This window comes from Amblyomma maculatum, chromosome 6 (assembly GCF_055883805.1).
Source record: "Amblyomma maculatum isolate TAMU_Amacu chromosome 6, ASM5588380v1, whole genome shotgun sequence".
NCBI classification, from domain to species: domain Eukaryota; kingdom Metazoa; phylum Arthropoda; class Arachnida; order Ixodida; family Ixodidae; genus Amblyomma; species Amblyomma maculatum.
In genome coordinates, this window is record NC_139349.1 from 169,756,147 (window position 1) to 169,784,128 (window position 27,982).

The 27,982-nt window shown below is 46.7% G+C and overlaps 1 protein-coding gene across 1 annotated transcript; it reads right to left on the reverse strand.

Moving 5' to 3' along the window:
• Hibch (3-hydroxyisobutyryl-CoA hydrolase) lies at window positions 1-27,939 on the reverse strand. Its single transcript, XM_084607664.1, has 11 exons — window positions 27,633-27,939; window positions 26,842-26,881; window positions 26,312-26,446; window positions 22,728-22,896; window positions 22,213-22,265; window positions 20,514-20,592; window positions 12,812-12,957; window positions 10,990-11,076; window positions 3,304-3,459; window positions 2,691-2,829; window positions 1-1,852 (listed from the first exon to the last, which is right to left on the reverse strand). Exons 1-11 carry the CDS (start codon window positions 27,680-27,682, stop codon window positions 1,734-1,736), a joined length of 1,173 nt encoding a protein of 390 aa, XP_084463790.1. The 5' UTR covers window positions 27,683-27,939; the 3' UTR covers window positions 1-1,733.
• Between the last annotated feature and the right edge of the window lie 43 nt (window positions 27,940-27,982).

Below are 27,982 nucleotides of genomic sequence, written 5' to 3' on the forward strand. Positions count from 1 at the left end.
GTGGTTGCTTAAGTGCACTTTCAAGCATTTAATTTCTAAACATAACATCGCTGCTGCTCGCTCTCCTGAAGAGCCCCATGGCGAGAAGGGGAGGGGGTGGGTGTAGCAGCGTGTGCTGCTTCCCCATTCTCTCCGATAATCTAGCACTCCATCAGTGAACTCTCCTCGAATAGAACTGGCCAAAAGTGGGCGCTTAATAATGTGGACAACATCGGGTCTGCTGAAACAAGGGCAAAAGTGCACAAACCGCCGGTTGGGCGAGCAATGTACGAGCATTCATAATTTCACGTGGGCAAGAAGAAAAAAAAAAAACTGGCAGCCAAGAGCTGCCACTCAAGATATAAACCGACGAGACTCTCCTTTGAATCTCAGCACCGTAAGACATCAGGTGGAACGCATTTGTTCGAGCCCACGTGTCACTTTGACAAGCTGGTTCTGGCCTACTGAGCGCAGCGTTTTGCTTTCAAAGAACCATACGAGCTACCCTGCTTCTCGGAGTACACTATGTCGCGTATCTTCGAAATTAAACGGGTCACCCTTCTTCCCAGCTTACAGAAGAAAGCGATAATTCAGGAGCCAAAATGCACTCCAAAAGTGCCCAAAAAAGGCAGAGGAAAACATTTCGCTGCATGTGTGTATGCCTCCCCTGAAGCGCTACACTTACAGAGGAAAACGCACCTTGATAGTTTATTCTTCAGTTGCTCTAAGTAAGCTTGCCAAGTTTTTAAATCACTGCGGGATGCGGCGAAGCTAGCGCGCAACTCCCGTACAAAAAAATTTCCATTCTGGAGGAGCTGCTTGAAGGCTTTGTGCAGGGTGCCGGCTGGAAAGAAACTGTACTGGATTGTCTTATGCAGGGCGTACAAGGCAGAGGCTCGGGTTTTTTACTGGATGTATTTGTGGAGATCAAGTTCCCGTGGAAAAGCCAAGTGACTAGCTGTGCACGTTTCCAAGTAACATCACGCTGCGTGTCACCTGAAACTGGTGAAGCAATGAGAAACAACGGGGGAAAAAATATGACACAGATTAGAGAACTTTCAACCAAACCAAACCAACAATGCCTTGCTGCCATCAAAATATACGAGGAATGGCTTTGCTAGCTGGAATTTGTGACGTCGGCACCGCGCACAACTGTAGGTCACAGCGCCCTGCAACATCCATAATGATCCCCCGTGAAACCAAGGACAGAATAAAAATGCTTTCACATTTTAAATAATAAAACAGTCCCTCAGTAGAAGTTAGCTCATGGATCCTCTAAGATCTGCCAGCGAGGAAGGAGGAATCTGTGTGCTGCCCCTTTGAGCACTGCACGAAACCAGCCGATACATGATTTCTGCCTGCTCAGATGAAAGGGGGTCAAAAAAGGACTGCAGCAAGTGCAGCGCTTAAGACAGGGGCGAACCCTCCTTTCTCTCCGACCAACACCTTGCCCCCTTTAGCCCAACTGTGTGACGCTGCTCCTTCTGCTGCTCAATAACAAAATGAAAAGGGTACCAAAACGTGCACTGTGCTTCTCCCGACTGTCGACCACCAAAGCTAAAAAATACCAATGCCAAGGTCGGCACACTGCATGAGGCTCTCCTCGACGGGACTCTACGCGACATTGGCTCCTCTTACGAATTTTGCCCACGCAGTTCTCAAAGCCGTGGGCCTCGACCCCCCTTCCAGCTTGAAAGCAGCAAAGCTGGTCAACAGAGAGACGAGGAACAGGACAGAGGAGGCCAAGGGAGGGCTCAGAGCCTCAGCTCCTTGTCAGAAGGCAGAGGCTCAAAGTAGGCGCTGACTCTCTCTTCGGTAACTTCCTCCAAGGTGGCCGGATTCCACTTTGGGCTCCCCGTGCGGTCAATTAGCACTGCAAAGGCCAGACGCAGAGGTCTCCGTGTCTATCACAGTAACAGACTCAAGAAACAAGATAACTCCCATTTGTCTGTGTCGTGGAGTGGTCACAGTAAATTACAGTTTAATTCCGTGTTGGCAACTCAAGAAACAAAGAAAACAGCATTTCTGATTGCTCATTTTGGCAAAGCTCTTAGCACAAAAAGAACATGGAGCAGGAGAGACAAGAGGCTATTTTTTAAGTTGACTCCTGTGGGCGATGCTCTGCAATTGGACTTTGATCGCCATGATGTCATCACTGTGTTAACCAATCAGAAAATTTCGTCTGTGACAGTAGCAAGGTTTTAGTGTGACAGGTAGACAGGACACCAAAATTTTTGGGATGGGCCAAAGGGGCCATTTATGAGCTCAGTCCTGTGGGTAGTACACTGATTCGTCCTTCATGGCCACATGACCTTCATGAGGTCACCACTGGCTAGCCCAATCAGGAAACTAGGAGGCTATTTTTTTAAATTTGACTCCCATGGGTGTGCTGTGATTAGTCTTTTTTTGTCACACGACTATTGGAAGGACACCACAACTGTCTTGACCAATCAGGCAATTTGGTCTGGGATTTTGGTATGGTAGCAACTCTAACACTATTGCAATAAAAGTTTTTGTGGAACACGGACTCCTACACATTGTTTAAAATGCTTCAGGCTCATGGCAAGAATAACCACAATACTCTCATCAGTGCAGATGGTTTAAAAGAAAATTCACTACCTAGCTTTTGTACACCAGCATCAACTCTCTTTCCTGATGGCTTCGTTTTAACAAGGCCAAATGTGCTTGGAACAGGAAAGACTGTCACGCACCTGATCGGACACCCTCATAAAAGTCAGAGTCCTGCATGAAGCGCTGCGAGAGGCGGAACTCCATCTTCAGGGAGTCTTGCAGGGTCAGCCGGATGCCTTCCTCCAGCTCACGGAAAGTGATTTTTAGAGACAGTGGTGACTGTGGTGGAAACAAGGTCGCAAGATACAACAAGAAAGTTCGCCAGATGGCAGGCATGCACATAGTATTTTTTGATGCATCAAGCAGCAGTGATTTTGAGAATGACGTTGCATCGCCACATTTTGAATCTAACTGCTTTGCACAAAACCTAAATGCTAAAAAAAAAAAAAAAAATTTCTGTCACAATCACACCCCTTTCTCCTGTAGTTCTGTCTTCTTGATTTCATCTAAAGTGCCATTAACTCACATTTGTTCCCTTACCAAGTCTGCTGCTTTTCCGTCTTTTTAAATTACACCTTTTATGTTCCTTTCCATAGCCTCCAACTTATCTTCAATGAGTCAAAAGTGTGTGCAAGTCCAACGATGAGCATGCAAAATTGCTTCAGTAAGCCAGCAGCAATCGTTCTCCATCCCTGCACCAACGTGACCAGATGGAGCCAGGAGAAGCAACCGGCAAAAAAAAAGGGTGCCTACCATCTGGCTCAGGATGGTGAGCTGCTCCTTGGCCCAGTCAGAGTTGTCCTTCTTGAGATTCTCAATGATCTTCTCCACGCTGGGTGCGTCAAAGGCTGCGTTGATGCGCCCCATGTACTTCTTGAGGACAAACTCCTTCCGGAAGTCAGCTTCACACTGCAACATAAAACACAATGCACAGCTGAAAAGCAATGGCAAAGGCTTTGCTGCATTCCACTACACTGTTGCAAACTTTTACTTTCTGCCCACACTACTGAACACAGAGACCCTGTGAACAAAATAGGCATTTCCACCAAAAGGTTGCACATTGCCATGTTAGCTGCACAAAGAGTCTTGAGATGCCAACGTGTAATTAGATGACTGCCACAGTGCAGTGAGAGACTTCACCAGAGACAGCACACTTACATGCCAAATGCATAGATGACTGTTTCCGGGAAGCATGCGAAACACGACGCAATGCACAATTTTAAGTTCAGAAGACGGTCATCGCAGTGTTTGTGGTGTCTGATTCAGATCAGACGCATGACACGGGACCACACAAGCGCAGTATGCAAAAACCCCCCTTTATTCATCACAGTGAAGCCACTTATATAGGGAATCATACTGAATGAAGATGACGATACGTACACTGAAAGTAACGAAACTGAAACAAGAAATAAGGATACAACATCGCCTCCCACTTGAAAAATACAACATAGTAATTTGCAACAACCAAAATAACACGAACTAAACACTTATTGTTTAGGTAAAGAAAACCCAAATCTTTCTACAGGTCGGCGCACCCTAGTGCTGCGACGCAAAGGTTGTTCCACCGAATCCTCTAAAGGAGCAACCATTTCTTCATTAACTTCAGCCCTTGTTTCCGGCAATCGCAACAATTCACCCTGTTCAGCGTCTGCGCACCTTTCAGGCCCAGCGGTACCCGAGCAGTGATGAGGCGATTCCCATGCCCATTGTTCTATTGTCTGCGATTTATTGCAGGGAACCCGAACTAGTTTAGACGCGTTCCAGCAACGACCGTCGCTCATCAAAAAGCTATTTTTGCCTTTTCTGCCGACAATCTTCAAAGGCCCTGTGTAGTTTACAGACGCTTTCCCACCGTCTGCTGTCTTGCGTACACGAACAAGTCCCGTACTCTAAAGACTGGTCTTTTCGCACCTCGCCTCCTGTCCGTATACTGTTTTGCATACATCTGCTTCGTCCTAACCCTAGCAGGAACATTTTTATTCGAACCGACCCTCTCTTGTCGGCAAACCCACTGTATTGAGTCTTGTCCTTGGCTGGCGCCCGTGGAGCAACTTAGCTAGTGACACACCCGTTGTCGCATGCGGCGTCGACCTATATATGCCGAGATAGTCAACCACAGCAGCCTGGAGGGGCCGTTGCTCCAATCGGGCAACCTGCATGAAATCTTTCAGCACGTGATTAAAACGTTCAATCGTGCCGTTTCCCTGTGGATAGTACAGAGAAGAACAACGATGCGCAATACCCTTCTCTCTCAAGAATGTTTCAAACATTTGCGAACTAAACTGAGGCCCATTATCTGTGACAATTTCTTCCGGATAGCCTTCTCGGCTGAACACAGTCTGCAAAAAATCGACTACACTCTGTGACGTCACTGTAGATGAAAAGGCAACCTCAGGCCACTTGGAATGATAATCGATCAGCGATATCATGCACCTACAGTCTAAAGGGGCCCAGCCAATCGGTCCCACTATATCCATTGCTAACTTCTGCCATGGTAGCGCTGTAAACGTCACCGGCTGCAGCGGTGCAAACGACGGTTTAGCGGACTTGTCCGCGGCCTGGCAGATATGGCAAAAATAGATTGCTTGTTCTACCTGTTTATTCAAACGCGGCCACCACTAAAGATCACGTAGTCTCTGCTTCGTCCTCACAATTCCTGGGTGACCTTCGTGCGCAAAACCAACGGAGTACTTCCGCTCAGCAGGAGTCAGGGCACGTGATGCGAAGGCCACCGTGCGTACGCTGTCACCATCGCATTGCTGAAGAACGGCTCCCAGACCCTTATCAGAAGCATCTGTCGTAACAATTACATCAAGGTCTGGGTTAAAAATTTGTATGACTGGGCTTGAAGACAAAGCTGTCTTAACAAGCTGGAAGCTACGCTCAGCATCATTATCCCACGTGAACTGTTGACCAGACCGCAGGAGCCTTCTAAGCGGCTCGACGAGATCAGCAAATCGTGGCACAGACCGAGCATAGTAACCAGCGAGACCCAAAAATGACCTCAAAGTGGCAACATCGTGAGGAGCAGGCACTTTGACAATAGCGTCAACCTTAGACTGCAATGGTGTGAGCCCTTTTGAGCTCACCGTATGCCCTAAAAAGGATAGTTCTGAAACAGCAAATGTGCATTTCTGGTTGAGCTTCAAACCTGAATCACCAATGCGTTTTAGCACCTGGTGTAGATTCTTGTGGTGCTCCTCACGTGTCTTGCCCCACACAATCGCATCATCAATGTAACAAAGTACGCCTTTACAATCTTTCAAAATATGCTGCATCATTCTCTGAAAGGCTGAAGGGGCAGATGCAAGGCCAAAACACACTCCCTTAAAACGAAACAATCCTTCGTGTGTGATAAAGGTGGTTAGTCCCCAACTTTCCGGAGCCAGTTCTAGCTGGTGGTATGCCGACGCTAAGTCGAGCTTTGAGAAGCACGTTCCTCCAGCTAGTTCATGAAGTAATTCCTCTGTATGCGGAAGAGGAAAAGCATCGGCAATTACTGCATTGTTCACTTCACGTAGGTCCGCACACAACCTAATTGAACCGTCCTTCTTCCTCACGACGACGATCGGTGAAATCCACTCCGATGCGTCGACAGGTTCAATTATATCTTCGGCCAGCAGGCGTTGTATCTCTACCGATACCTGTTGCCGTAGCGTGAGCGGCAGGCGTCTGAGTTTCGCAACGACTGGTTTCACAGATGAACGGCATTTAACATGGTGAACAAAGCCTTTCACATGCCCTAACTGTTCCGTGAACAAGTGCGCAAACTGGTGCGTAAATTCTGAAGGCAGTGAATCAGGGCATGTCACCTGGCAGCAATTCAAGGTTGAGCCGTTGATAGTGATTCCTAGGTTCCGAACGGCATCAAGCCCCAGCAGCGAAGTGCCCTTGGTTGTGACATGAAAAAGCACACTGGCTCTGTTTCCCTTGTAAGATACGTCAGCAAGAAAGCAACCGCTTAACTTGATTTGTTCTCCGGAATAGTCACACAAATTGGCAGTTGGCGGCCGTAATGAGTATGTGTCGGCTAGATAGCAAAGAAACCGTAGCGCCTGTGTCGACAATCAACGACAATCTTATCTTCCCGATGGAAATGTTGGCTCGAATATCTTTCGCCGACGCATTACGGTCACCGATTTGAAGTACCGTGACGGCGTTGGCCTTCTCGGGCTTTCGAACGGCATATTTCATTTTCTTCGATCTGCACATGCTTGAAAAGTGACCAATTTTTCCACAAGAGTGGCAACGCTTGTTCCTCGCCGGACATGCAGTCGAGTTAGCCATATGCGATGACGAGCCGCACCTGTAGCAACTTCTTGCTCAGAGTCTGACCTTTTTCGCACATCTTGAATCTTGTTCACAGTGCTATGTGCGAATTCCCTGAGCTCTTGTTTTGTTTGCTCAATTTGCTTCCCGATGTCAACAGCACGCTGCAATGTAAGCGAAGACCCTTCATAAAGCATGCGTTCACGGGTTGTTTGTGACGAAGTGCCTTCCAGTAATTGGTCTCGAATCATGCTATCGGTAGCACTGCCAAAATTGCAAGTAGACGCAAGGTCCCGAAGACTGTTTGTAAATGCTTGAAATGTCTCACCAGGCAGTTGTCGTCTTTGATGAAACCGGCGCCGCTCCACCAAATCATTCATAGCGCTCGCGAAATGCGTATCCAGAGCAGCAAGCGCGTCCTTGAACTGGTCCACCTTTTCCTCAGCCTTGGCGTCCGCAGCCACCTTGTCCTCGGCCGTGGCGTCCGCAGTCGCGTCTGCTCCTTGTGCAAGGATGCTGTAGAATATTCGCTGGCCTTCAACCCCGAGCGAGTTTAGCAGAATTGCCTTGCAACGCTTCGGCTTCAGTTCATCGCCGCCAATGGCCTCCAGGGAATTCAGAAATACGAGTTTCCACTGCTACCAAGGCACAGCCGGGTCACCGGGTGCAGGCAAGAAAGGGGGCGGTGCTGGGAAACACCCGAGTGACATGGCTCCGATACTGATCCTCGTCGCCAATATGTGGTGTCTGATTCAGACCAGATGCATGACACGGGACCACACAAGCGCAGTATGCAGAAACCCCCCTTTATTCGTCACAGTGAAGCCACTTATATAGGGAATCATATTGAATGACGATGACGATATGTACACTGAAAGAAACGAAACTGAAGCAAGAAATAAGGATACAACAGTGTTGCCAGTGTAACGCCTTAGTTCAGTAATTTACTGAACAATGAAGCGACAACTGTTTTTATGCAGCTTCACACTCCAATGCGACACAGGCTGTAAGGGACACTGTATGTGCAATGGAAGGCTCTGGATAATTTTGACCATTCTTTACTATGTGCTGACATCACACAATGCATTCCCCCCCTTCCTGGGATGCATTGTCCGCAGCCAGGATCGAACTCACATCGTCAGCCACAGAAACCGAGCACCCCAAACACTGAGCCACTCTGGCATGGTGAAGGAACAACTGCACTCGTGGAAAGAAAAGTTCAGTTTACTGACCATGTTCGCACCACCGTCATCACCGCACGAAAATTCCCCTAATTGACTATGCTAGCTTCACAGCAAGCTTTAAAGGGCCATTAATTCAAAACCATTAGCGCACTCATATGACGCAGTTGCATATGGTTGCTTGCATGTTTCACTGGTGAACAAAGCAGTTTTTTAGCTGAAAAATTCTGAACTGAACGGTTGTTTCATATTTCTTGCAACAACAATGGCATGTCTGATGTCACAAAGCTATGTGCCATGATCAGGTTGGCTATGAGTGACATGACAACCCCGTGTCATTTCCTGGCCATTATGACGACCCATCTCCTTTACGATCATAAACCACTTTAAATAAAGATTGCTCCAGGACATGGATAAGCTTATTAGGCCATGCACTCAGAGTTGTTAATTAAAAAAAAAAAAAACTCCACACGGCACAGCCAATGAGACTAGTTTCCAACTTTTTTCGGACTCGGCGGGGCCCAGGAAACAGTCCTAATACAGTCGAACTCGGATAATTCGAATTTCGATTATATCTAACTGACGGAATATCCCCTTGAAAATCCCATGTAAAAGTATAAGAAAGCTGCGTCGTATATCGAACTCAATTTCACCGGTCGTTCGACTAATCGAACTCCGCACTACGCATTGGACGGTGCGCCTTCCACAAAGACGATCGCACCACCCTCGGCCGTTTGCCGCATGACGTTTTTAAGCTACGTGCGGAAGGAATGAGAGGACACAGTCCGGCGACGGCTGGTCTAGGGCAGCGCCGCGCCCTTTCCCCAAAGGCGCCCGCCAGCACGCGACGTTTGCAAGCCATGTGCGTGAAGGATCGAGAGAGAACCAATGCAGCCGTAGTGTTTGGGAGAGGGAAAAAACGCGATAGAGCAAAGTGCAACAAGAGTGTGCCCATTCTTCTGCTGAGCTTTATCTCTTCCCTTCCTCACTCTTTCCCGGTCTTCGTTCGCTGCAGCACGCATTACGCATGCGTGAACAAGCCAGCTCTGCCCGTGGTGGCTGACGTGTGATGCGCGTCTTCGTGTCGTCCAGCTGAATGTCTGGTCTGGACTGCAGACGCAGAAGCGACAGGTATATTTTTTTCTGTCTTTTTTTTTCAGGAGTCGTTCTGCCTTGCTGTCGTGCGGTGTAGCGTATGCTGTAACGGCTGCAGACGTTAAGAAGTTGCAATCTTTGTTTTTTTTTTCTTCTTTTGTGAGTCGTCCTTGTGCTGAATGTGCGGCGCAGCGTAAGCCATGGCGGCTGTGGATATTAGGAAGCGGCAGCGTTTTTTTTTTTTTGCGAGAGTCGTCCATTTTTACATCTATGAATCAATGAAACCACGTGGTCAGCTGCGATAATGACACAGACTTTTGGCATTGTTTTCTTCAAGCGGCATTTGCAGCTATCACGCTTCCAATGACTTTGTGGCAGTGGACTACACCCGTCCCAAGCGCGGCGTGATAAATCGAACCAGGCTTGTGCAATCAAGCCATCAGGGGCACTCTGCCAAGTTCGCTCCCTGCCACCGCAGGATCTATCAAAAGTATAGTCAAAAGATAAACATGCCCTGATAATATCGCTGCAAAGCATCTTGGCATGCTGCCAATAAATGAGCTATGGATGTGATGGTCGAAACACAGGGATGTGCCTCTGAATGCTCCTTTTTTTTTTCAAATTTTCTGGGGGGAGCAAAAGTGGGAGGTTGGTTCATTATGCTACTGGGTTGATTACGCGACAAATACAGTATCATTTTTCACGATCGCAAGAGACGTCTCAAGCCGATTTCTCTATATCGAAGTATCGATATATGAAACTATTTCGCGATCCCCTTCGAGTTCGATACAGCCGGGTTCAATTGTAATCGAACAGTCCAAAAAATTCGTGAACATGAAAAAGTCATTTTTCTGCGAAAAATCAGCTTTACAAATCAGGAACTTTGCCACTCCCCATGTTTCACTTATATGTCGATAATAGGGAGTTATTGCATAGCGTGATCGGTTCCTATCATTTGCTTCCGTGCGCCGCCCATGCGGACGTCCCAGCATGATCTGATATGGCGGGCGCGGCTGCCAGCGTGCGCTGATTGGTGCAGACGTGGCAGGCATATGTGCCACAGGGAAGCATGCAACTCGCTCAAGGTGTTCACCGCATGAGCAGTGCGGCCCGTGGAAGCAGAACGTGCTAAGCTGTAACCCTCCAGTCAGAATACCAGTCAAGCTTCTGTCATGCTCATGCCGCAAACAAATGCAAGCGTCGCGCGAAGCAACAGCATTTAATTTCCATGATTAACCACAGTAGCAAAGACCGCGAGATGGGACTCATGGGAAAAAAAACAAGCAGAGCCTCCTGAACGCAACCCTACCCTTGCCCACTTTTCTCCGTGGGCGGCGGCGCCATCAGAGTGAGCCGCAGCGGACAGTGCTCACGTTCCATTTTCAGTTCGAATGGGTGCTATTTGCACGCTACCTCGATGCCGATAACCGTTCCCTTACTGCCACTGCCACAATAACAATGATGAACACAGAGCTAAGCTAGTCCATCCGAATGACTCTGCTTTCGCAGCCACAAAGCCGATTGTGACAATGATGCCCGCTCACGCCTATGTTATGCTGAAAAAATGAGCCCTCAGCCAAAAAACGATCTCCACCAGTATTGATGGCACCAAAATTTGTCCTAAAAATCGAATTTCTGGACACCATAGAGTCCGAAATATTGGTTGTGAAAATGTACACATTCCTATGGGGCGTGTGACGGTTTCTGAATGAAGTCGTAATTACTGGAGTCTGAAAATTCGGTCAGCCACATACTGATCTCAAGTTGCCAAGGGTACCCGAAATCATTGCTATCCTCTCTCTCCGTAGCCCCATTGAATTAAATCTACACATTCAGTATCCTCGAAGGGTGACCATGAACCCAAGATGGTTCACAGCTGTCGACCAACACTCACCTGGTCTTGATGCTTGACGAGAATCTTGTCAATGTCCGAGATGGATGGCGTAGTCAGCCGCATGAGGTCACCTTCGATGGCCTCAATCTGTGTGGGAATCAATGAAAACATACCTTTCAGTCTCAATTCCCTCTTGGTGTGCACAGGCAGTGATTGACACATGTTCCATCACAAAGTATCCCACAAGGCATAAAGGTTACCACCCCCCTCTGCACTGCTAGGCCCTAAAAGATGCTAAAAAGACAGAGGTGCCCCCATCTGATGCTACTGTGTTTCGAGCACACTGATGTGCTTTGGAGACAGAAAACCTTTAATGTGCAACAAATTTCCAACTCCCTAAAAAGCACCTCAAAGGTCAGCCATGACATAAACATGGTGCTACTATTTCACTGTGATGGCAGCAACCTGTCTGGCTCCATTTGGTTCACAGCATGACTGGAAGTATGTGAAAGGCTGGGTGACCAGCCGCGCTTATGGGAAGCACCAGCAAGGAGGCACGAGAGAGCACCACAGCAGACATGAAATAGAGACAGCGCAGGATGAACAACTAACCTTATGCCTTGACACACTTCTGAAAAGTGGTGTAATTCAACAGCACATGCTGCACACAGACAGGACGCTTTTTTCTTGTCTTCTGTTTGTGTGTAGCATGCGTTGTCAATTTACACCATGAAAAAACAGCTAGTGCTATTTCTGCAACGACAGGGCCACGTGGGCACCACAATCAAAAGCCAAAATGCAATGTGTGCCACACACTGCAGTCAAGTAGAGAGCCTGACCCGCCAAAGCATACTACTTTATCATTTAGGACCCAGCAGCTTGTCAAGCTCGTTGGAGCTTTTTCTTCGGGCATCCTCAGCTTTCCTTTCCGGCAAAATAAAAGTTGATTTATTGATGCGATTGATTGATCCGCGTGAAAAAGAAACGGCTCGCTGGCACCATTGCTCATTTAGTTTTCTCACCTCAAACAGCTCATCCTTGGTATCGGTAAGTTTTCCCTTTTGTGTCACAAGTTATCAGTAACATGGAGAGCAGAAGGTGCATGGAAAGCACTACGGTTGCCTCTATTCTTTTTTTTCTTCTTAACAATCCTGTCAGCATTTGTGGACATGCATAATGAAGCATGGCCTCACATAAACAAGGGGACAAATGCACAACAATCATGTCACAAAAACTACCACAGATCTTTCACAAACCAAACAACTGGTCCCACTCCTATTCACAAGTTTTGATGGACAGACATGTGTGATGTAATCATTTCGTAACTGGCCCCAGTTGTATTTTGAAGAAGAACAGCGTGACATGGACAAGGATGGAAGAAAGATATACACGGATAGGCATTTTTGAAGTTTTCCCTTTTTCGTGAGCGTGTTATTTTCAAATGGCAGAGTTAAGCAGAGCACATGCTGTGTATCCTCAACCAAATAATACACTCCGGGGGGGGGGGGCTAGTTGGTGCATGATTTCAAAAACAGACAGTGCGCAAAACAGACAACACGGAAGGAAGAATGCGCACACGTTCATCTTTCTTCCTTCCGTGTCTGTTTTGCGTGCTGCCTTTTTTTGAAATCCACAACCAAATACAACATGTAGATTTGAAAACAGGGTTCTTGGTTTCTTGGCTTGTGATTACATGCCAGTGTTGCTCAAAGTGAAAGTCATAAGAAAAGCAATGCCACACTACTGACGTGGCAAAAAGTGCACTGCTATCTCACGTGTCCTCAAGCTGATGGAGCACACATTAAAGTGGGTCGTATTTGTGCCAAAGAACTCGAGACGAAGTGCAAACGGACTGGAAGAGCTTGAAACACTGCGCCCTCACCCTCTGTGACGAAGCGAAATGTGTAGCAATGCGACCCTTGAGGACGTCCCAGCCAATGAGACGCTGCCCTGTCAGTCCAAGGTAGATGCCCAGCCTTCCCGGTAGCCGGGGCAGCACGTAGCTCCCTCCGACGTCAGGGAAAAAACCTGCAGACAAAAGTACACCAGTCTGCGGGTGGCGCAAAGCAACAAGTGCAGTGCCGGTTTTCAGATGTGGCTTGCCATGAGGTGGGAGGACTTCAGACTCGGCAGAGTTCAGTCCATGTCATTTCCTTGTGTTCGTTGCTGATGCTTCTTCATTTTATAACATGCACCAACTAGCCCAACAAAACGTTCTACAGTGTTCAGTCCACCAAGAAAAACCAGCAAAATCTAACCTACTCCGAAGTAGCAGTGTTTTAGACTTCTGACAAGGTCACCTCAAAGGGTTTCAAAAAATCAGGACCTTTGTTCAAAGGCAAATTGCTTGTAATAAGGGAACTTATTGCCATCCATCCGAACACAACTACACGGCTACAAAGAAAAGCTAATAGCTTTCTCAGAAACTTCGAAGTTATTAGTCTTGGGTTTGAACCCAGGACCGCCTTTTTTCCGGGGCAACTGAGCTAACCAGGACGGCCAGCGAATGAGGTAGTAGGGCAAGAGTGAATTGATCAATAACTCGAAGTGGGAATGGTGTTGGTTAAAAGGTTAAGAGGAAATGGCCTGCATCTATATACAGTCGAACCTGGACAATTTGAATTTTGGTTATGTCGAACTTGCAGAATGTCCCCTCAAAAACCCCATGTAAAAGTATAGAAAAGCTGTGTTGTATATTGAATTCAATTTCACCGGTTGTTCGACATGTCGAATTCGGCACCACGCGCTGGAAGGTGTGCCTTCCCCCTAAAGACGATCGCATCACCTTTGGCCGTTTGCCACGAGAAGTTTCCAAGCCCCGTGCGGAGAGAATGAGAGGGAACAGTTCGACGATGGCTGGTCTACAGCATCTTTGGTGATCTTACCAGCTTGCACATCTGTGGTGATCGTTTGCCGCACGCCAGCACGTGACGTTTGCAAGCCATGTGCGGGCAGGAACAAGAGGGAAGCGGTTTGGTTACGGCTGGTACGAAGCAGACACAGCCAAAGCAGCCGTGGTGTTCGGGAGAGGGGAAAAACGTGATAGAGCGAAGTGCAAGGGTGTTCCCATTTTTCTACTGAGCTTTCTCTCTTTTTCCTCTCTCTTTTCCGGTCTTCGTACCCAGCAGCACGCACTACGCATGCGCCGACAAGCCAGCTCAGCTCGTGGCAGACAGAACGTCGGATGCTTTCTTCAGTGTGTGCTGTGAACCCTCTGCGTGCGGCGGCTGATGTGCGATGCGCGTCTCGTGTCATCATGCTGAACATGCGTAAGCTATGGCAGCTGCGGATGCTAAGAAGCAGCAGACATTTTTTTTTTTCCCGAGCGTATTCCATCCTTGTTGTCGTGCTGAATGAGCAGCATTGCATAAGATATGGCGGCTGCATACATTAAGAAGCAGTAGATATATATATATATATATATATATATATATATATATATATATATTTTTTTTTGCGAGAGTCATCCATCCTTGCATCTATGAATCAATGAAAGCATGCGGTAAGCTGCAATCATGACATTGACTTTTAGCATTGCTCGCTTCAAACGGCGTTTGCAGCTATTGCGGTTTCGTATGATTTTGTGGCAGTGGACTACACCCACCCCAAGCGCGGTGTGATAAATCCAACCAGGCTTGCGCAATCAAGCCATCATGGGCACTCTGCCTGGTTCCCTCGCCGCCACCACAGGAGCTATCAAAAGATCAAAAGCATATTCAAAAGATAGACACACCGTGACATTACTACTGCGCAGCATCTTGGCACGCTGCCAATAAATGACCTGTGGATGCGATGGCCGAGACGGAGGGACGTACCCTTGACTAAAGGCTGTTTCACATTCAAGCGAAAACACTCGCGATATCTGCTGTGGCGACACAAAAATCCTTTTTTGGGCTGTTGTAACGGCTCGAGCAGCAAGAGCAACATAGTTCCCACAAGTTGGAAATTTTTAACTCTGTCGCTGCCACTCGTCGCTGAGTTCACTCAACCGCTTTCATGTGAACCACCCTTAACACTTTTTTTTTTTTTTTCAAATTCTCGGGGGCAAAAATGGAGGGTGGGTTCATTATGAAAGTGGGTTGATTACGCCACAAGTACGGTATCATTTTTCACAATCGCAAGCGGTGCTTCAAGCAGATTTCTGAACATCGAATTATCGATATATGTAACGATTTAGCGATCCCCTAGTTGGATATATTTAGGTTTGACTGTACACTGCGAGTGTTGCAACTTCGCTGTGGAGGTGGCCACCCGACAGGTTTGAAGCCGAAAGAGGCAACATTTTGGGACCTGCAAACACAGTAACGTTCCTCTTAGAAAAGGAAAACTAAAGAAGAGAAAAATTTGAGCACATGACTATGTGCAAGGACAGAAGCAAAAGGCCTAGTCTTACCTACATTTGGCCAGGTGTTCATATACTGGCCAGGTGTCAAGATACTGGCACCTAGCAGATGCTGTGAGCAGGAGTGGAAGCAGGCTCGAGCATTTTGGAGCAGCTTTGGAGCAACGAAACAAGAGTTTTGGAGCATTTGAATTATGCTTTGGAGCACGTTTCTAAGGTCAAACGCCTTTGGTAATTACAGCTTTCTTTTTCTGAAATACAAAATCTCCAGTCTGGTTGATTCCTTTTTATGCTTTTTCAACTTCGCACTCATCTCTGACAAGACAAATGGAAAAAGCATGTAAATATATATAACACAAGTAGACTTTAGCAAAAACTTGGAACAGACTACTAGCAGCAAATGTAACACTTGCTGGCTCGCTTAATAACTGAACATCTAGTCTGACCTAATGTGTTTACCTATTTTGACTTGATAGATTCAAATGTTGAGTTTACCACTTCGATGCGCTCTAGCAGCAACATTAAATTGGAGTTCGGATTATTGAGCATGACCTTTCTGCTCCCTATCTTGTGCATATCTATTTTATTTTATTATTTTGAATGCACCTCAAAGCACCCAGATATGGGGTATTACATGATCCTTTTTGATCTATACTTGGGGTGATAAATTCCTGAGCACATGGATATTTCGTCTGCCAAAAAGGCGCCTTCAGGTCACAATAACATGCATTGACAAGCTTGGCGCTAGTGCCACTCCTGTGCTTTTTGCCTACCATGGGATGACCTTGATCGTATTGTCCGTTTGTAAATAAGGCGGAGGTCTACAAGGGTGCAAGCAGGCTCGAGCATTTTGGAGCAGCTTTTTTACTTCACTGCCTCCTGCCAATTGCTTGAGCAATGCTGGAGCTCATTTTAATACTTTGACGATAGGTCCAGTATGTTTTTCCAACACTCTTGAGAAGCTTCCTAGTGATAGATAGCCTTGGCGTAAAAAACCCCTGAGTATGGTTTTGTCCGCCGTAGGCCTGGCAAGCTTGTCACTGACAACGGGGGCTCAATGATGAAGTACCTGCTTGTTTTCACAGCAGAGCAGTTTTTGCAGTCTGACAAGTTTCCTTTGTAACGGTTCACAGTAGTTCGCGCTACCTGCTTCGCTTGCTGATCTCGCCTCTCTCTCCGCCGGCGATTCAAACGGCTGAGAGGAGGTGCCATGTCACACGCACAGTCAGTTTCTTTCTCAATTATCTCCAATTGCTGGTGGCTCAGAACGAATATTTATTATTCTCCATGCTTCCTTCCCTTACAAAAATTTCATTTGTATTAAGACCAGTGCAAGATGCATTATATTGTGCATAGATTTCTAGGCCTATGCTCCTATTTTCGGCAGTTTGTCCCCAACTTTGCGGAGACGGCTCGTCCACTCACCAATCTTCTGAAGAATGGCGCTCCATTTTGCTGGGACCAAGAACAATCTCGAGCCTTTTCTGCGCTCATTGCGGCCCTCACCAACCCACCCATCCTGGAACACTTCAATTCCTTGGCACCAACGGAGGTACGCACCGACGCCAGTGGTCACGGTATTGGTGCCATTCTCGCCTAACAGCAGATGGGTCGCACTCGCGTCATTGCTTATGCCAGTCGCCTCCTTTCTGCGGCTGAGCGGAATTACTCGATCATAGAACGTGAGTGCTTAGCCCTCGTGTGGGCCATTACAAAGTTTCACCCTTACTCGTTTGGCCACCCGTTCTCCGTCATCCCTGACCACCACACCTTATGTTGGCTTTCTACGTTGAAGAACTCTACTGGTCGCCTGGGGCGTTGGGCCCTCCGCCTTCAGGAATACACTTTTTCTGTCGTCCACAAGTCCGGCCGGCTGCACGCTGACGTGGACTGCCTGTCCCGCAACCCGGTAGATCCACCACTAACAAGCGAGTGTGACGATGACACATGTGTGTTGGCCATCACTGACCTTTTAAACATTCGCCATGAACAGCGCTTAGATCCCAAGCTTTGCAGCATTATCAATCGCATCAGCACTAATCACCTTGATGCTACCCTTGCTTTGTTTGTGCTCCACAACGGCACCTTATACCGGCGGAATATGTGACCAGATGGCGCCGAGCTTCTGCTCGTAGTCCCCGAACACCTGCGTGCCAACCTGCACGATGCGCCCACTGCGGGTCATCTTGGTCTATCCCGTACGTACGACAGCGTCCGCCGCTGCTTCTTTTGGCCAGGCCTCTACCACTCTGTTCGTCGTTACGTGGCTTCTTGTGACCGGTGTCAGTGACGGAAGAAGCCATCGGTGGTGCCTGCTGGATACCTGCAGCCGATCAACATTCCAGTAGACCCGTTTTCCCGAGTTGGCCTTGATCTCCTCGGGCCTTTCCCACTCTCTGCGTCGGGGAATAAATGGATTGTGGCGGCCACGGATTATACTACGCACTACGTTGTCCCCCGAGCGATACCCACTAGCTGTGCAACTCACGTTGCTGCGTTCCTTCTCCACGACATCATCCTGCTCCATGGTGCTCCATGCCAGCTGCTCATTGACCGTGGCCATTGCTTTCTTGCTCGAGTAGTCGACGAAATTCTCCGGTACTGCTCCATTAAGCACTATTTCACCACCGCTTACCATCCACAAACGAACGGCCTCACCAAACGCCTCAACCGCACGCTCACGGACATGTTGTCAATGTATGTATCGGATGATCACCGTGACTGGGATGTTACTTTGCCGTTTGTAACGTTCGAATATAATTCCTCCCGTCACGACATAATGGGCTACTCACCCTTCTATCTTCTATACGGCAGTGACCCTCCCCTTCCGTTTGATAGCATACTGCCTCCCACCGTAAATGCCAGCTCCTATGTTCGTGACGCCATATCTCAAGCTGATGCCGCAGTGTTATTGCTCGCCGCCGACAAGCTTCCTCCCAAAATTCCCAGAAACGCCGCCATGGCCATGATTCTCGTCACCGGGACCTCCACTACTCTCCGTGCTCTCTCGTCTTGCTCTGGACTCCCGCTCGTAGAGTTGGGCTGTGTGAGAAGTTCTTGCCACGCTACGCAGGACCCTACCAAGTTTTACGGCCAGTCACTTCCGTGACATATGAGATCACCCCTGTGCATCCGCCGCAACAGTCCGCTATGCCATGTACCGAGATCGTTCATGTCGCCCGAATGAAGCCGTACTACACCTGCAGTAGTTTGACATAATGCGCACCGAGACTGTGCTTTTCGTGGGGGGGGATAATGTTACATATATGCCCTGCGTCGCTGGACGTTGAAGAAGACGACGATCAACAGTAGTGATACGGAAGGAAGACGAAGCTGTAGCAACGGTAGCTGGTGCTACGAGAAGGTTGGCGCCTACCCGAACATTCACGTAAGTCATCAGCCGTTGCGTTCTCGAGCTAACCTTATTGTTACGGACGAAGGAGAAAGAAGAGGGCAGTGGCACGGGCAGGAGTGCACACGCTAGGCCCGCTCACATATTCATTAAACGTCATCTCCCGACCATCGAGCATCTTCTCTCTGTCCTCTGCTCTCCTGTTTTCATCAGCTTGCCGCTTCGTAACATTTGGTTGGAGGTGCAAGGTACTTCATCATCACCTCCTCATCCTGGTCCAGAGATTCGGCACCCTGCGACTTCTTGTGCCGTCGGCTGAAGGCTAAACGGCATCGCATGGCTGTTCCCCAGCCTGCTGAACCCAGCACGACCTTGCCATTCCTCCCCCCCCGTCCCGACCACAAGACACGACGAAGGAGAGACTGACCAGAGACGCCACACATGACCACAAGACACAAGAAGAGACCCGAACGACCATATTTGACCCCACTGCCCTGATGTGCCGACCAACGACCCCACGACCCAAGACACCACTACACATACTCCCCTGCCTATGCCATGCGGTGCGTGCCTTGGCCTTCACCATCGAGTCGTGGCAACGTGTGGCCCAAGAGTGTCCTGGGCCAAGGTTCATCAGGAATCATAATGCCACTTCCTCTTCTTCAAGCATCCAGACACGCCCATCATCACGCCATGGAATCATCATCGGTAAACTTCCTCGTCTACGATCGAGACGATCGCTCGGTGACCCTGGGTCATGTTATGGACGAAGGAGAAAAAAAGAGGGCAGTGGCACGGGCAGGAGCGTGCGCGCTAGGCCCACTCACATAACTTATTAAATGTCATCTCACGACCATTGAGCATCTTCTCTCTGTCTTCTGTTCTCTCGTTTTCCTCGGCTTGCCGCTTCGTAGCAATATCTTTGCCACGGGTGTAATGACACTGTTCCCGTGTTCTGCTAAATTGGATGGCAGAACATCAAAACAGCCAGTTTGGAGCAGTTTTGAAGCATTATTTTTGGAGCAGGATGGAGCAGCACTTCCATCGCTGTGTGAGTGCCCATCGTGGTTAGGAAAAGAAAAAAAATTGATGCTGCTGACGCAAAAGTTCATCAATGGTTAAAAAAGTGAAACAGATTTATGGGCTGAAAAAATAACTGGGAAAGTTCATTTGAAAGTGACCTTTCCATGGGGGTGATGGGGTGTGCAACTGTCCCAATTCCATTGGAAAACTATGTTCTTTTGGTGACAAATAGGCAAAAGATGAGTGACCTACAAATATGACACGGTCCTGCTCCTGCTGCGAAATAAATGCTTTTACTTTCGAAACCCCTTTGAGGACTGTTGCACTACCTGGGCAATGATGTAAATTCCCTGGGATAGAAGGTTTTATCATAAAAGGTTTGCACAATAAAATATGAGGCAACCTCAACACTAAAGAAACAAATGTTACGCTTCTTCACACTTATTTATCTCCATTATTTATGACAAAAGTCTGTGCTGCTTGTCTTGATCATTTTTTCCTCAATCTTCAGAGTGAAATAAGGCCAGGCATAAAAAGTAAAACTATGCATTTCCCATGACTACACGTCACTGCCCAAAAATGATGCATAGTAGTGGTGGTGGTGGGCCTGGCTTTTCCATAAAGTCAGCACACACTCCCTTTGAGTACTCACGAGCTTTGTTTGAGATTTCCAGCCTACCTATTAAAAAGGAAGGGCCTTCCTAATCGAATGCGTTCAAGGTGAAGATAGCTTACAACCACATCCTGAAGCTTTAAATATATTAAGTTAGCAGGTGGAGAATAAAAGGAGGCTCTCTCTAACCCCACCCAGCCTGGCGGTGACAGAGGGGCACTGTCCAAACGAAAATGGCAAGCCAGTCGGCTCACCAATGGCCGTCTCTGGCATGGCAAACACCGTCCTTTCTGTCGCCACACGGAAGGTTCCATGAACTGAAAGCCCTACACCCTGCACAAAAAAAGAAAAAAAAAAAAGGGGTAAAAGCAAATGAAAACATATCATGGCACAAGCTTAACTATTTTCCTGGCTGGCTGCAGTCATTTTGACCCCTCTGAACAGTGGAAGCATAACAATAACAGTGATAATCATTGATTGGGCCCAGCCACTTTGGAGCGCTATTTGGGGCACAAAAACGAGCTGTTGGTGCGTGCGTGCATAAAATGTGTGCATGCATGCATAATGTACACATAGAGTGGGTTCGTATTAACCTGAACTTGTTTATATTCCACAGTTCCAAAGGCACGTGCAGGGTTCTCCTTTATGGGCCCTTACAACCTTCTCCCATCTTGGCCTCTATCTTCAAAACAGTGCAGAGATCAGTGATGCCTATAAAACATTTATGTCAATGCAATGGAATTGCAATGTATACAAAACATTATTGAGTAGCAGCTTTTGATTTCCTGATTAACATCAGCAAAGGAAGGTAGTCTTACTGCTGCTAAGGCATTAGTGTAACAAAATGCTTTCGAAGCAATTTCTGCTCTCTCGAAACCACAGTCAATATACGACACATTTGCCTTTTGCCAACTGTAAAAAAAAAAAAAGAGCCTGGAAAAACTCCCTTTAAAGTGATAGAGGAAATGCATAACTGCACCCTCACACACAGAGAATGCAACCTAAGTTTCACTGTGGAAGCAGAAGTGAAAATGACATGCTTCGCACAACAGCCTGTCCCCGGCTTTCAGAGGTGGCAACTAAATAGTTTTTGGAACACAATTTCATGGATCCTCAGTAGCCAGCATCGCCAAGATACCTTACCTGCATGGCCATAACCTTGATTAGATGATTGGGAAAACCCCTTGTCTGAGCACATGCCAATTCCAACCAACGGTTTCATCCTGTAAGCACCAGGTGTATTGGAAAGGCTCCTAACGGTCCTGTATCAGTTTGTATAATGGACAGTCTAGTTTTCATCACCAGGGGCTCCTGGATAACAGTTATCGCTCCTTTGCAATCATGGGCACGGGTTCCAGAAAACACGTGTCAATTGGCATGATGTCTAACACCTGACAATTTGTGTTCTAATTATATTAGTTACGTATTTTCTTGTAATTAAGAAGTTGTAATGGTTCCCTGTTGCATCCTATATCAGCACAACTGACCTCAGGCCTACAGCTGAGGGGATTTCGGCACTCTTGCATGAGGAAGCACACAGCTTTGCCCTTGGGCATTTCCTGCATCTGGAGAGGCGTAATTTTTTGCACGAAAGGCATTAAGTACAATTTTTTCCACACGCGTTTTTTTTTATTTGCCTCCTTGCCATGACATCGGGGTCAATGGTGAAACACCTGGGTTCTTGTTAATTCCTTGTCTAATTTGTGAAGCGAACAACTGCCACAGCTGTGATTTCCCACGTGCCTCCTGAATAGTACAGTTGCAATTCAGTATACACGATTATATACCAGTGCACTTTGATGCAAGCGTTCCAAGGCTCCCATCACTGTACAATCACAAATACACTAACTCAAAAACAAAGAAACGAAGTGACTTTTGCCCAGTAACTTGTCTCATAAGTGGTTCTGTCTCACAGGACAGCAAAATCGCAGGCAAAATGGGAAGAACACTCACTCCGCCCATTGTGATGCCATCCAGAAGAGCAACATAGGGGACCGTCAAGCTAGCTGCAAAGACCAAAAAGGATGCGGCTTAGGAGCACTCCCGGCAGCAGCCAGATGCACAAATTCTTCTGGAGTGCACCTCCAGCTGCCAACCCAGTGCCTGCCAACAATGCAGAATTAATAATGCACCCATGTCCCACTGCTTAACAAACGTGTTCTAGGTGACAGGCACGAATGGCTAGGCACATAGGATAGCTGCACCAATTTCAAACACTGTCACGCATTTCCGACCATCTGTCCCTCGCACACAAAGGTGAGGCAGATGCACATTTCAAAAGGGCAGCCGCCTCAGATTTTACCTTACACAGCGGGAAACATTTGTGGCATCACAGCTGAAACACTCATGTGTCGGCCTTCCTGAAGCCTCGTGTGCACAGGGGGATCCAGTTCTTCCCACAATTTTATGTGCCACGATTTCGATGGACATCTCTTACACACGGATCACTGAGGTGCACCCTCCCTCACCAATAAGATTGTTGAGCCGGTACTCCTCACGGAAGAAAGCGTCCCTGAGTGTAGACTCCTGGCCCTGCGTCAGGGCGATGGACTTGACATCCCCGCCCGAACAAAAGGCCTTGGATCCCGGTGCAGCTTTGATGATCACCATCTTCATCTCTGGATCTGTGTCCCATTTCTGTAACGCACACGAAGAAAGTGGATGAGTGAACAACTCAAAATATGTGACATATGCTGCGAGCACCCTTTCAACAAGGTCAAAATACTAGCACAGATCATCACTTATCCACTTAGCAATAAATCATCTCCGAATTCACAAGTGTCACATACTGAAGACACTGCCAGACAAACAGGGAAAACAAAGCCTTTTCAAAAATTACTGAGGGCCTATGGCCACTGCAACAAAGACAAGCGGGTCATGACATCCTTATTAAACCTTGCAAATGCATCAACAACTTGTAAAATCAGCTTTATTGTGGAGGCTGTAAAAAAGGCACCGATGTCTACAGTGCTGCACACAATTCCCCAAGCCCTTCTGACTTGCATGTGAGGAGAATATGTCACAGAAACTTCATGCACCCCAATGACAAGCACCCCCTACTTCGTCAGTGGACTGTTTCAATGTGTGCAACTTCCATAAGGATATGCTAGGCATGGCTCCTCTTGTCACGTCATCAAACACCTCATAGACAATCCTTCTATTTCACTCATTATTTTTTTCTCCTATCAAGCCGTGCAAGGGATAAATGTAGTCATCTGCCACAGAAATTAACACAAAAAGCATCACAACCGGAAGTGTGTTCTATGTAGTGTTTGCATGCGAACTTTCCCCCTGGACATATATGCAAACAAAGCCAAATTTAAGGTTACATACACAACAGATGGCTGTACCCAACCAAAGCCAACCTTGCAGGATGCCAATATCCTCCTTGAGGGCACATCATGACTGCACTTAAGGCCGAGCTGCTTACAGACGGTATGAATGGAGCTTAAACAAAACGAAGGTGCACATGGCTCCCTAACACAGCTCAAACCAGCCCAGACAACAGAACAGACAAAATTCAGCACCCCAAAAGTGGAGGTTGCTAACAACACTCATTCAAGCGGCATGGAATGATGCAAATAGGACAGCTAAAGTATTCCTTACTAGTGCAGAAAACTGTATAGCAAAAAGGGGAGTTATGTACACACTAAAATTTGTTGCTGGGCTAGTTGGTGACACATACTTGGAATAGAAAGGTAACGCAATAAAGATGACCACAAAAGAAAGACACAGAAGAAAGAAATACGTGTATGTGGTATTGCTAGCGTACTTTACCAGTGTCTAATAGGCTGTATGTTTTAATTTTTGGGGAGCATTACGGTTTAGTATGTTAAGTATTCCACTTGTTTTATTTATTACCCCATTAATGTGTTGATTGAATGCGAGATCACTAGTGAGAGTAACACCTAAATATTTTATTTCAGACGTTTTTTTTTTTTTCAGTCTATTATTTCCCATTTCATATGAACAAAAACTAACAACCTTTTTCTAGAAAATGTTACATGATAACATTTTTCAGTATTCAACTGCAGCTCACAAGACTGGGTCCATGCGGCTACGGTGTATCTTCCTGCAGAATTTCTTTATCGCGGCCAGTGAAAATTGCCCTGTATATTACACAATCGTCGGCAAATAATCTAATGTGAGAAGATATATTGGTTGCGATGTCACTGATATATATCAAAAAACATCAAGGGTCCAAGAACAGATCCCTGTGGCACTCCAGATGTCATGTCTATGTATTAGGACTCACTGCCACTCATGATCACACACTGTTTTCTTTCAGTAAGACAGTCTTCAAGTACTTTGAGAACTTTGTTGTCAATTAGCAGGTTCCGCATTTTGAATTTTAAAAGGTTAGGCGAAACAGAGTCGAATACTTTCCGGAAATCTAGAAAAATGGCATCTGTTTCATATCCGTTCTCTAAAGCCGTGCCTATATCGTGGAAAATTTCTAGAAGCTGGGTAGAATAAGACACACCGTTTCTAAAGCCATGCTGATTCTGAAAAAAGAAATGATTTGATTCTAAGTGCTTGGCTATATACTGTAAAGAATATGTTCAAATATTTTACAGGAAGCAGAGCACAAAGAGATTTGCCTGTTTTTTTACAGATGTTTTAGAGCCGTTTTTATGCACCCTGATAACAAAGGTTTGTTTTCATTCTCTAGGAAGAACTCGCGAATCAAGGGCTTTATTGAATACTATATATATAAGCATCGGGATACCATAACAGGCTTTTAATACTTTGGGAGGTATTTCATCGGGACCAGCAGGTTTACCTTCATCTAACGAATTTAGGCCTTTCCTGACACCCTCAAGTGTAATTGTAAGGGGAGTCATTTCAGATTCAATACTGTCATGTAAGTAGGCAGCACAGGATGAGCAATCTTAGCATGAAAAGCTGATTTAAAGTATTCATTGAAGATCCTAGCTTTCTCTTTATCTCCACTAAATTCTATGTTATTATGAATAATATTTGGAACTCCTGTCCTTTCTTTACGCGATTTTCTTATGTACCCGCGGAAGGCTTTCGGATTTGTTAAGATAGACTTTTCAAGCCCGGAAAAATCCTCCTTAGCAGAGCTTACAGCTTCGGCGTAGACGATGTTCAACTGATGCAAACAGAGTTCTGAGTCTCTATTTGGTGCCATTTTGTATTGTTTGTATGCACGCGTTGTTTGTTTACATACATGCGCGACCATGCTTGAGTCATTGCACAGTAATAAATCTAGAATATTAGTCCCGCGAGCTGCGCTACTGACATACTGTTCAAAGCCATATGCAGCAATCATGTCATAGAATGTTAAGGAGATTCCTGCAGGTCAAGAATTTTCTGCCCAGGTAAGGTCAGGAAAGTTCAAATCCCCGGCAAGCCTGATACGCTCATCAGAGAGGCAGGCTAAAATAAAATGTAAGGATTTAATTACATCCACGCCTGACCTTGGTGACCGGTAAAATGCACCCGAAGCCAGCGTTCCACCATCGAGAGTATGTAGTCTGCACCACACGGTCTCTGACACCTTTTCCTGGATTTCAATTTGCGTACACCTCATGTTGCCTTTTACTCCAATCAGTACGCCACCACCACGAGACCTCCTATCTTTCCGAAATACTTGGTAGTCTAAAGGAAATATTTCATAATCATTCATCGAGTCATCCAGCCACATCACAGTTGCAAAAATAATATTTGGGTTTAAAGACTTCAATAGGTTTTGAAATGCATCAATTTTATTTTTAAGGTTTTGACAGTTTATCACAAGCACGGAGCAAGTAGATGCATGATGCTTCGCTACGAGGATCTGCACACAAGGAATGAAGACCTTCTCTTCTCTTAACAAAGACTTCCGGCCTTATCTGATTATAAATTTTGCTTTTACCATTAAATGAACGTGAAATTTGTGCATCTCTGGACACCATCACCCAATTATATACAGCTATACCGGAAAGTTGTTTCTTCTCTACCTTGGCATAATTGTGCCTCTGTAGACACCTGCATAAGCAGAAGCTTTGAGAATGACCCGAAGAAGCAAAAAAAAAATAAATATTACCTTCAGAATGGGATAGATCTGGCGAATCATTTCGAGGGAGAGTGCATTGAGAGCCTTGGGCCGGTTCAAGGTGATGACACCCTTGTTGCCAACTTTCTCCAGCAGCACATCACTCGTCTCTGTGGACATTGCCCTCTAAATGACAGAGAAAACCAATTTAGGTGTCTCACAGGCAGGAAGACTAATGCAACATAAGCATGCATGCACTAATAATTACAGCAGCACTATAATGAGGCCATTCCCAAGGTGTGCCTGCATGCTAAATGATGCAGAGACCACTCTCGATAATCAGGAAACAATTACCCGGCCATTCTGAAACCTAAAGTTGAGAAATTCAGTTACATTTCTTTAGGAATGGAATAAACAATACTGCTGAAAGGTGATGTGCCTAAACAGAAAGTGCTTAGCTAACTGTAGGCAGAGACATCAAAATAAATACCTGAAAAAAGCTGGACGTGCTGTTATACGAGTTGTAAATTAAAAGGCAACGCAGAATTAAAAGAACTGAAAAAATGAGAGCGTGCACGTACCACAAGATGCGCCTGTAAGCTCACTGGACCCTTGAGGCACCTGAAACAAGTCCTGTATTGGTAACTGTTCAACACGTGAGTGGGAGAAACAGCTGACGTCACAGCGTTAAATGAGATTGCAAATGAAGTGCAAAATATTCTGCAAACGCTTCCGCCCCGGTACCACGATGCGCACTAGGAAGAAATCAAGCGGATAATTAATGTAGACAACGGCGAGATTCGCGAAGATTCCGTTGCTTTGTAGCCGGCTGAAACTGTGCCTACGTGATAGAGGCTCCGGTTCACTGAGTATCATATTCCACGTCTCGATGTATTCAACCGACCTCACTCTTGCACACATTCTATGCACGCACCTCCAAAGAAACAGCAGCGGGAACTAGTTGAGAAATCGCGGTATTCTGTGACAAAATGTATACTTTCTGCTGAATCTTGACACACAGATGGGGGTATATGCGCCAGCTAGGTCGTACTGTGCGCAGCAGAGGTCAATCGCCCCTACCTTTCTTAAGGGCGTACTCACGCATTTACTCTGTGCCTATTACTTATCAGGAGGCTGACAGTAACTCGACCACTAGCAACGTTTTTTCTGAGCCCTTCTACCGGGCCTCGAAGGCTTAAACTCCGGTGCGCAGCGAGAGCCGACACTTCTGTGGGACGAAGTGCAGCTGGAAGCAAGCACGTGAAACTAAGTTGCCAAAGCCGCATTAACTGCTCGGGTGCATTGACACGCCACGTATTTCTAACTGCCGACCCGTGGCGACCGGATGAGAAGTGCAAAAGCTCGTGTTTACCTTCTAGCGAAACCCAAAACAGTCGTCCGCATCACCTTCGGGATCGTCATCTTGCAAGTCTCTTTCACGGCTTTCTCTCTTGTGCAGGAGTGAACCGAAGCTTTCGGAAGACTTCACGTTGCAAAGAAATCGTCGTGTCGGCCCCTTTTAAGTGAACTAGCCCACTATTGTCTTGCGCCAGCTACAATCACGCCCATATGAGTATTATTTACAAATAAAACGACATACAAACTACATAACCTTTCCAGCACCATTCGCCAGTTCAATTTGCGGGACGCTGCTAGCGAGGCTAGTGCGGGAAGTACTGTCGTGCAGTTTCGGTACGGTGTCTAGATGGGTAGGTGTGCCGA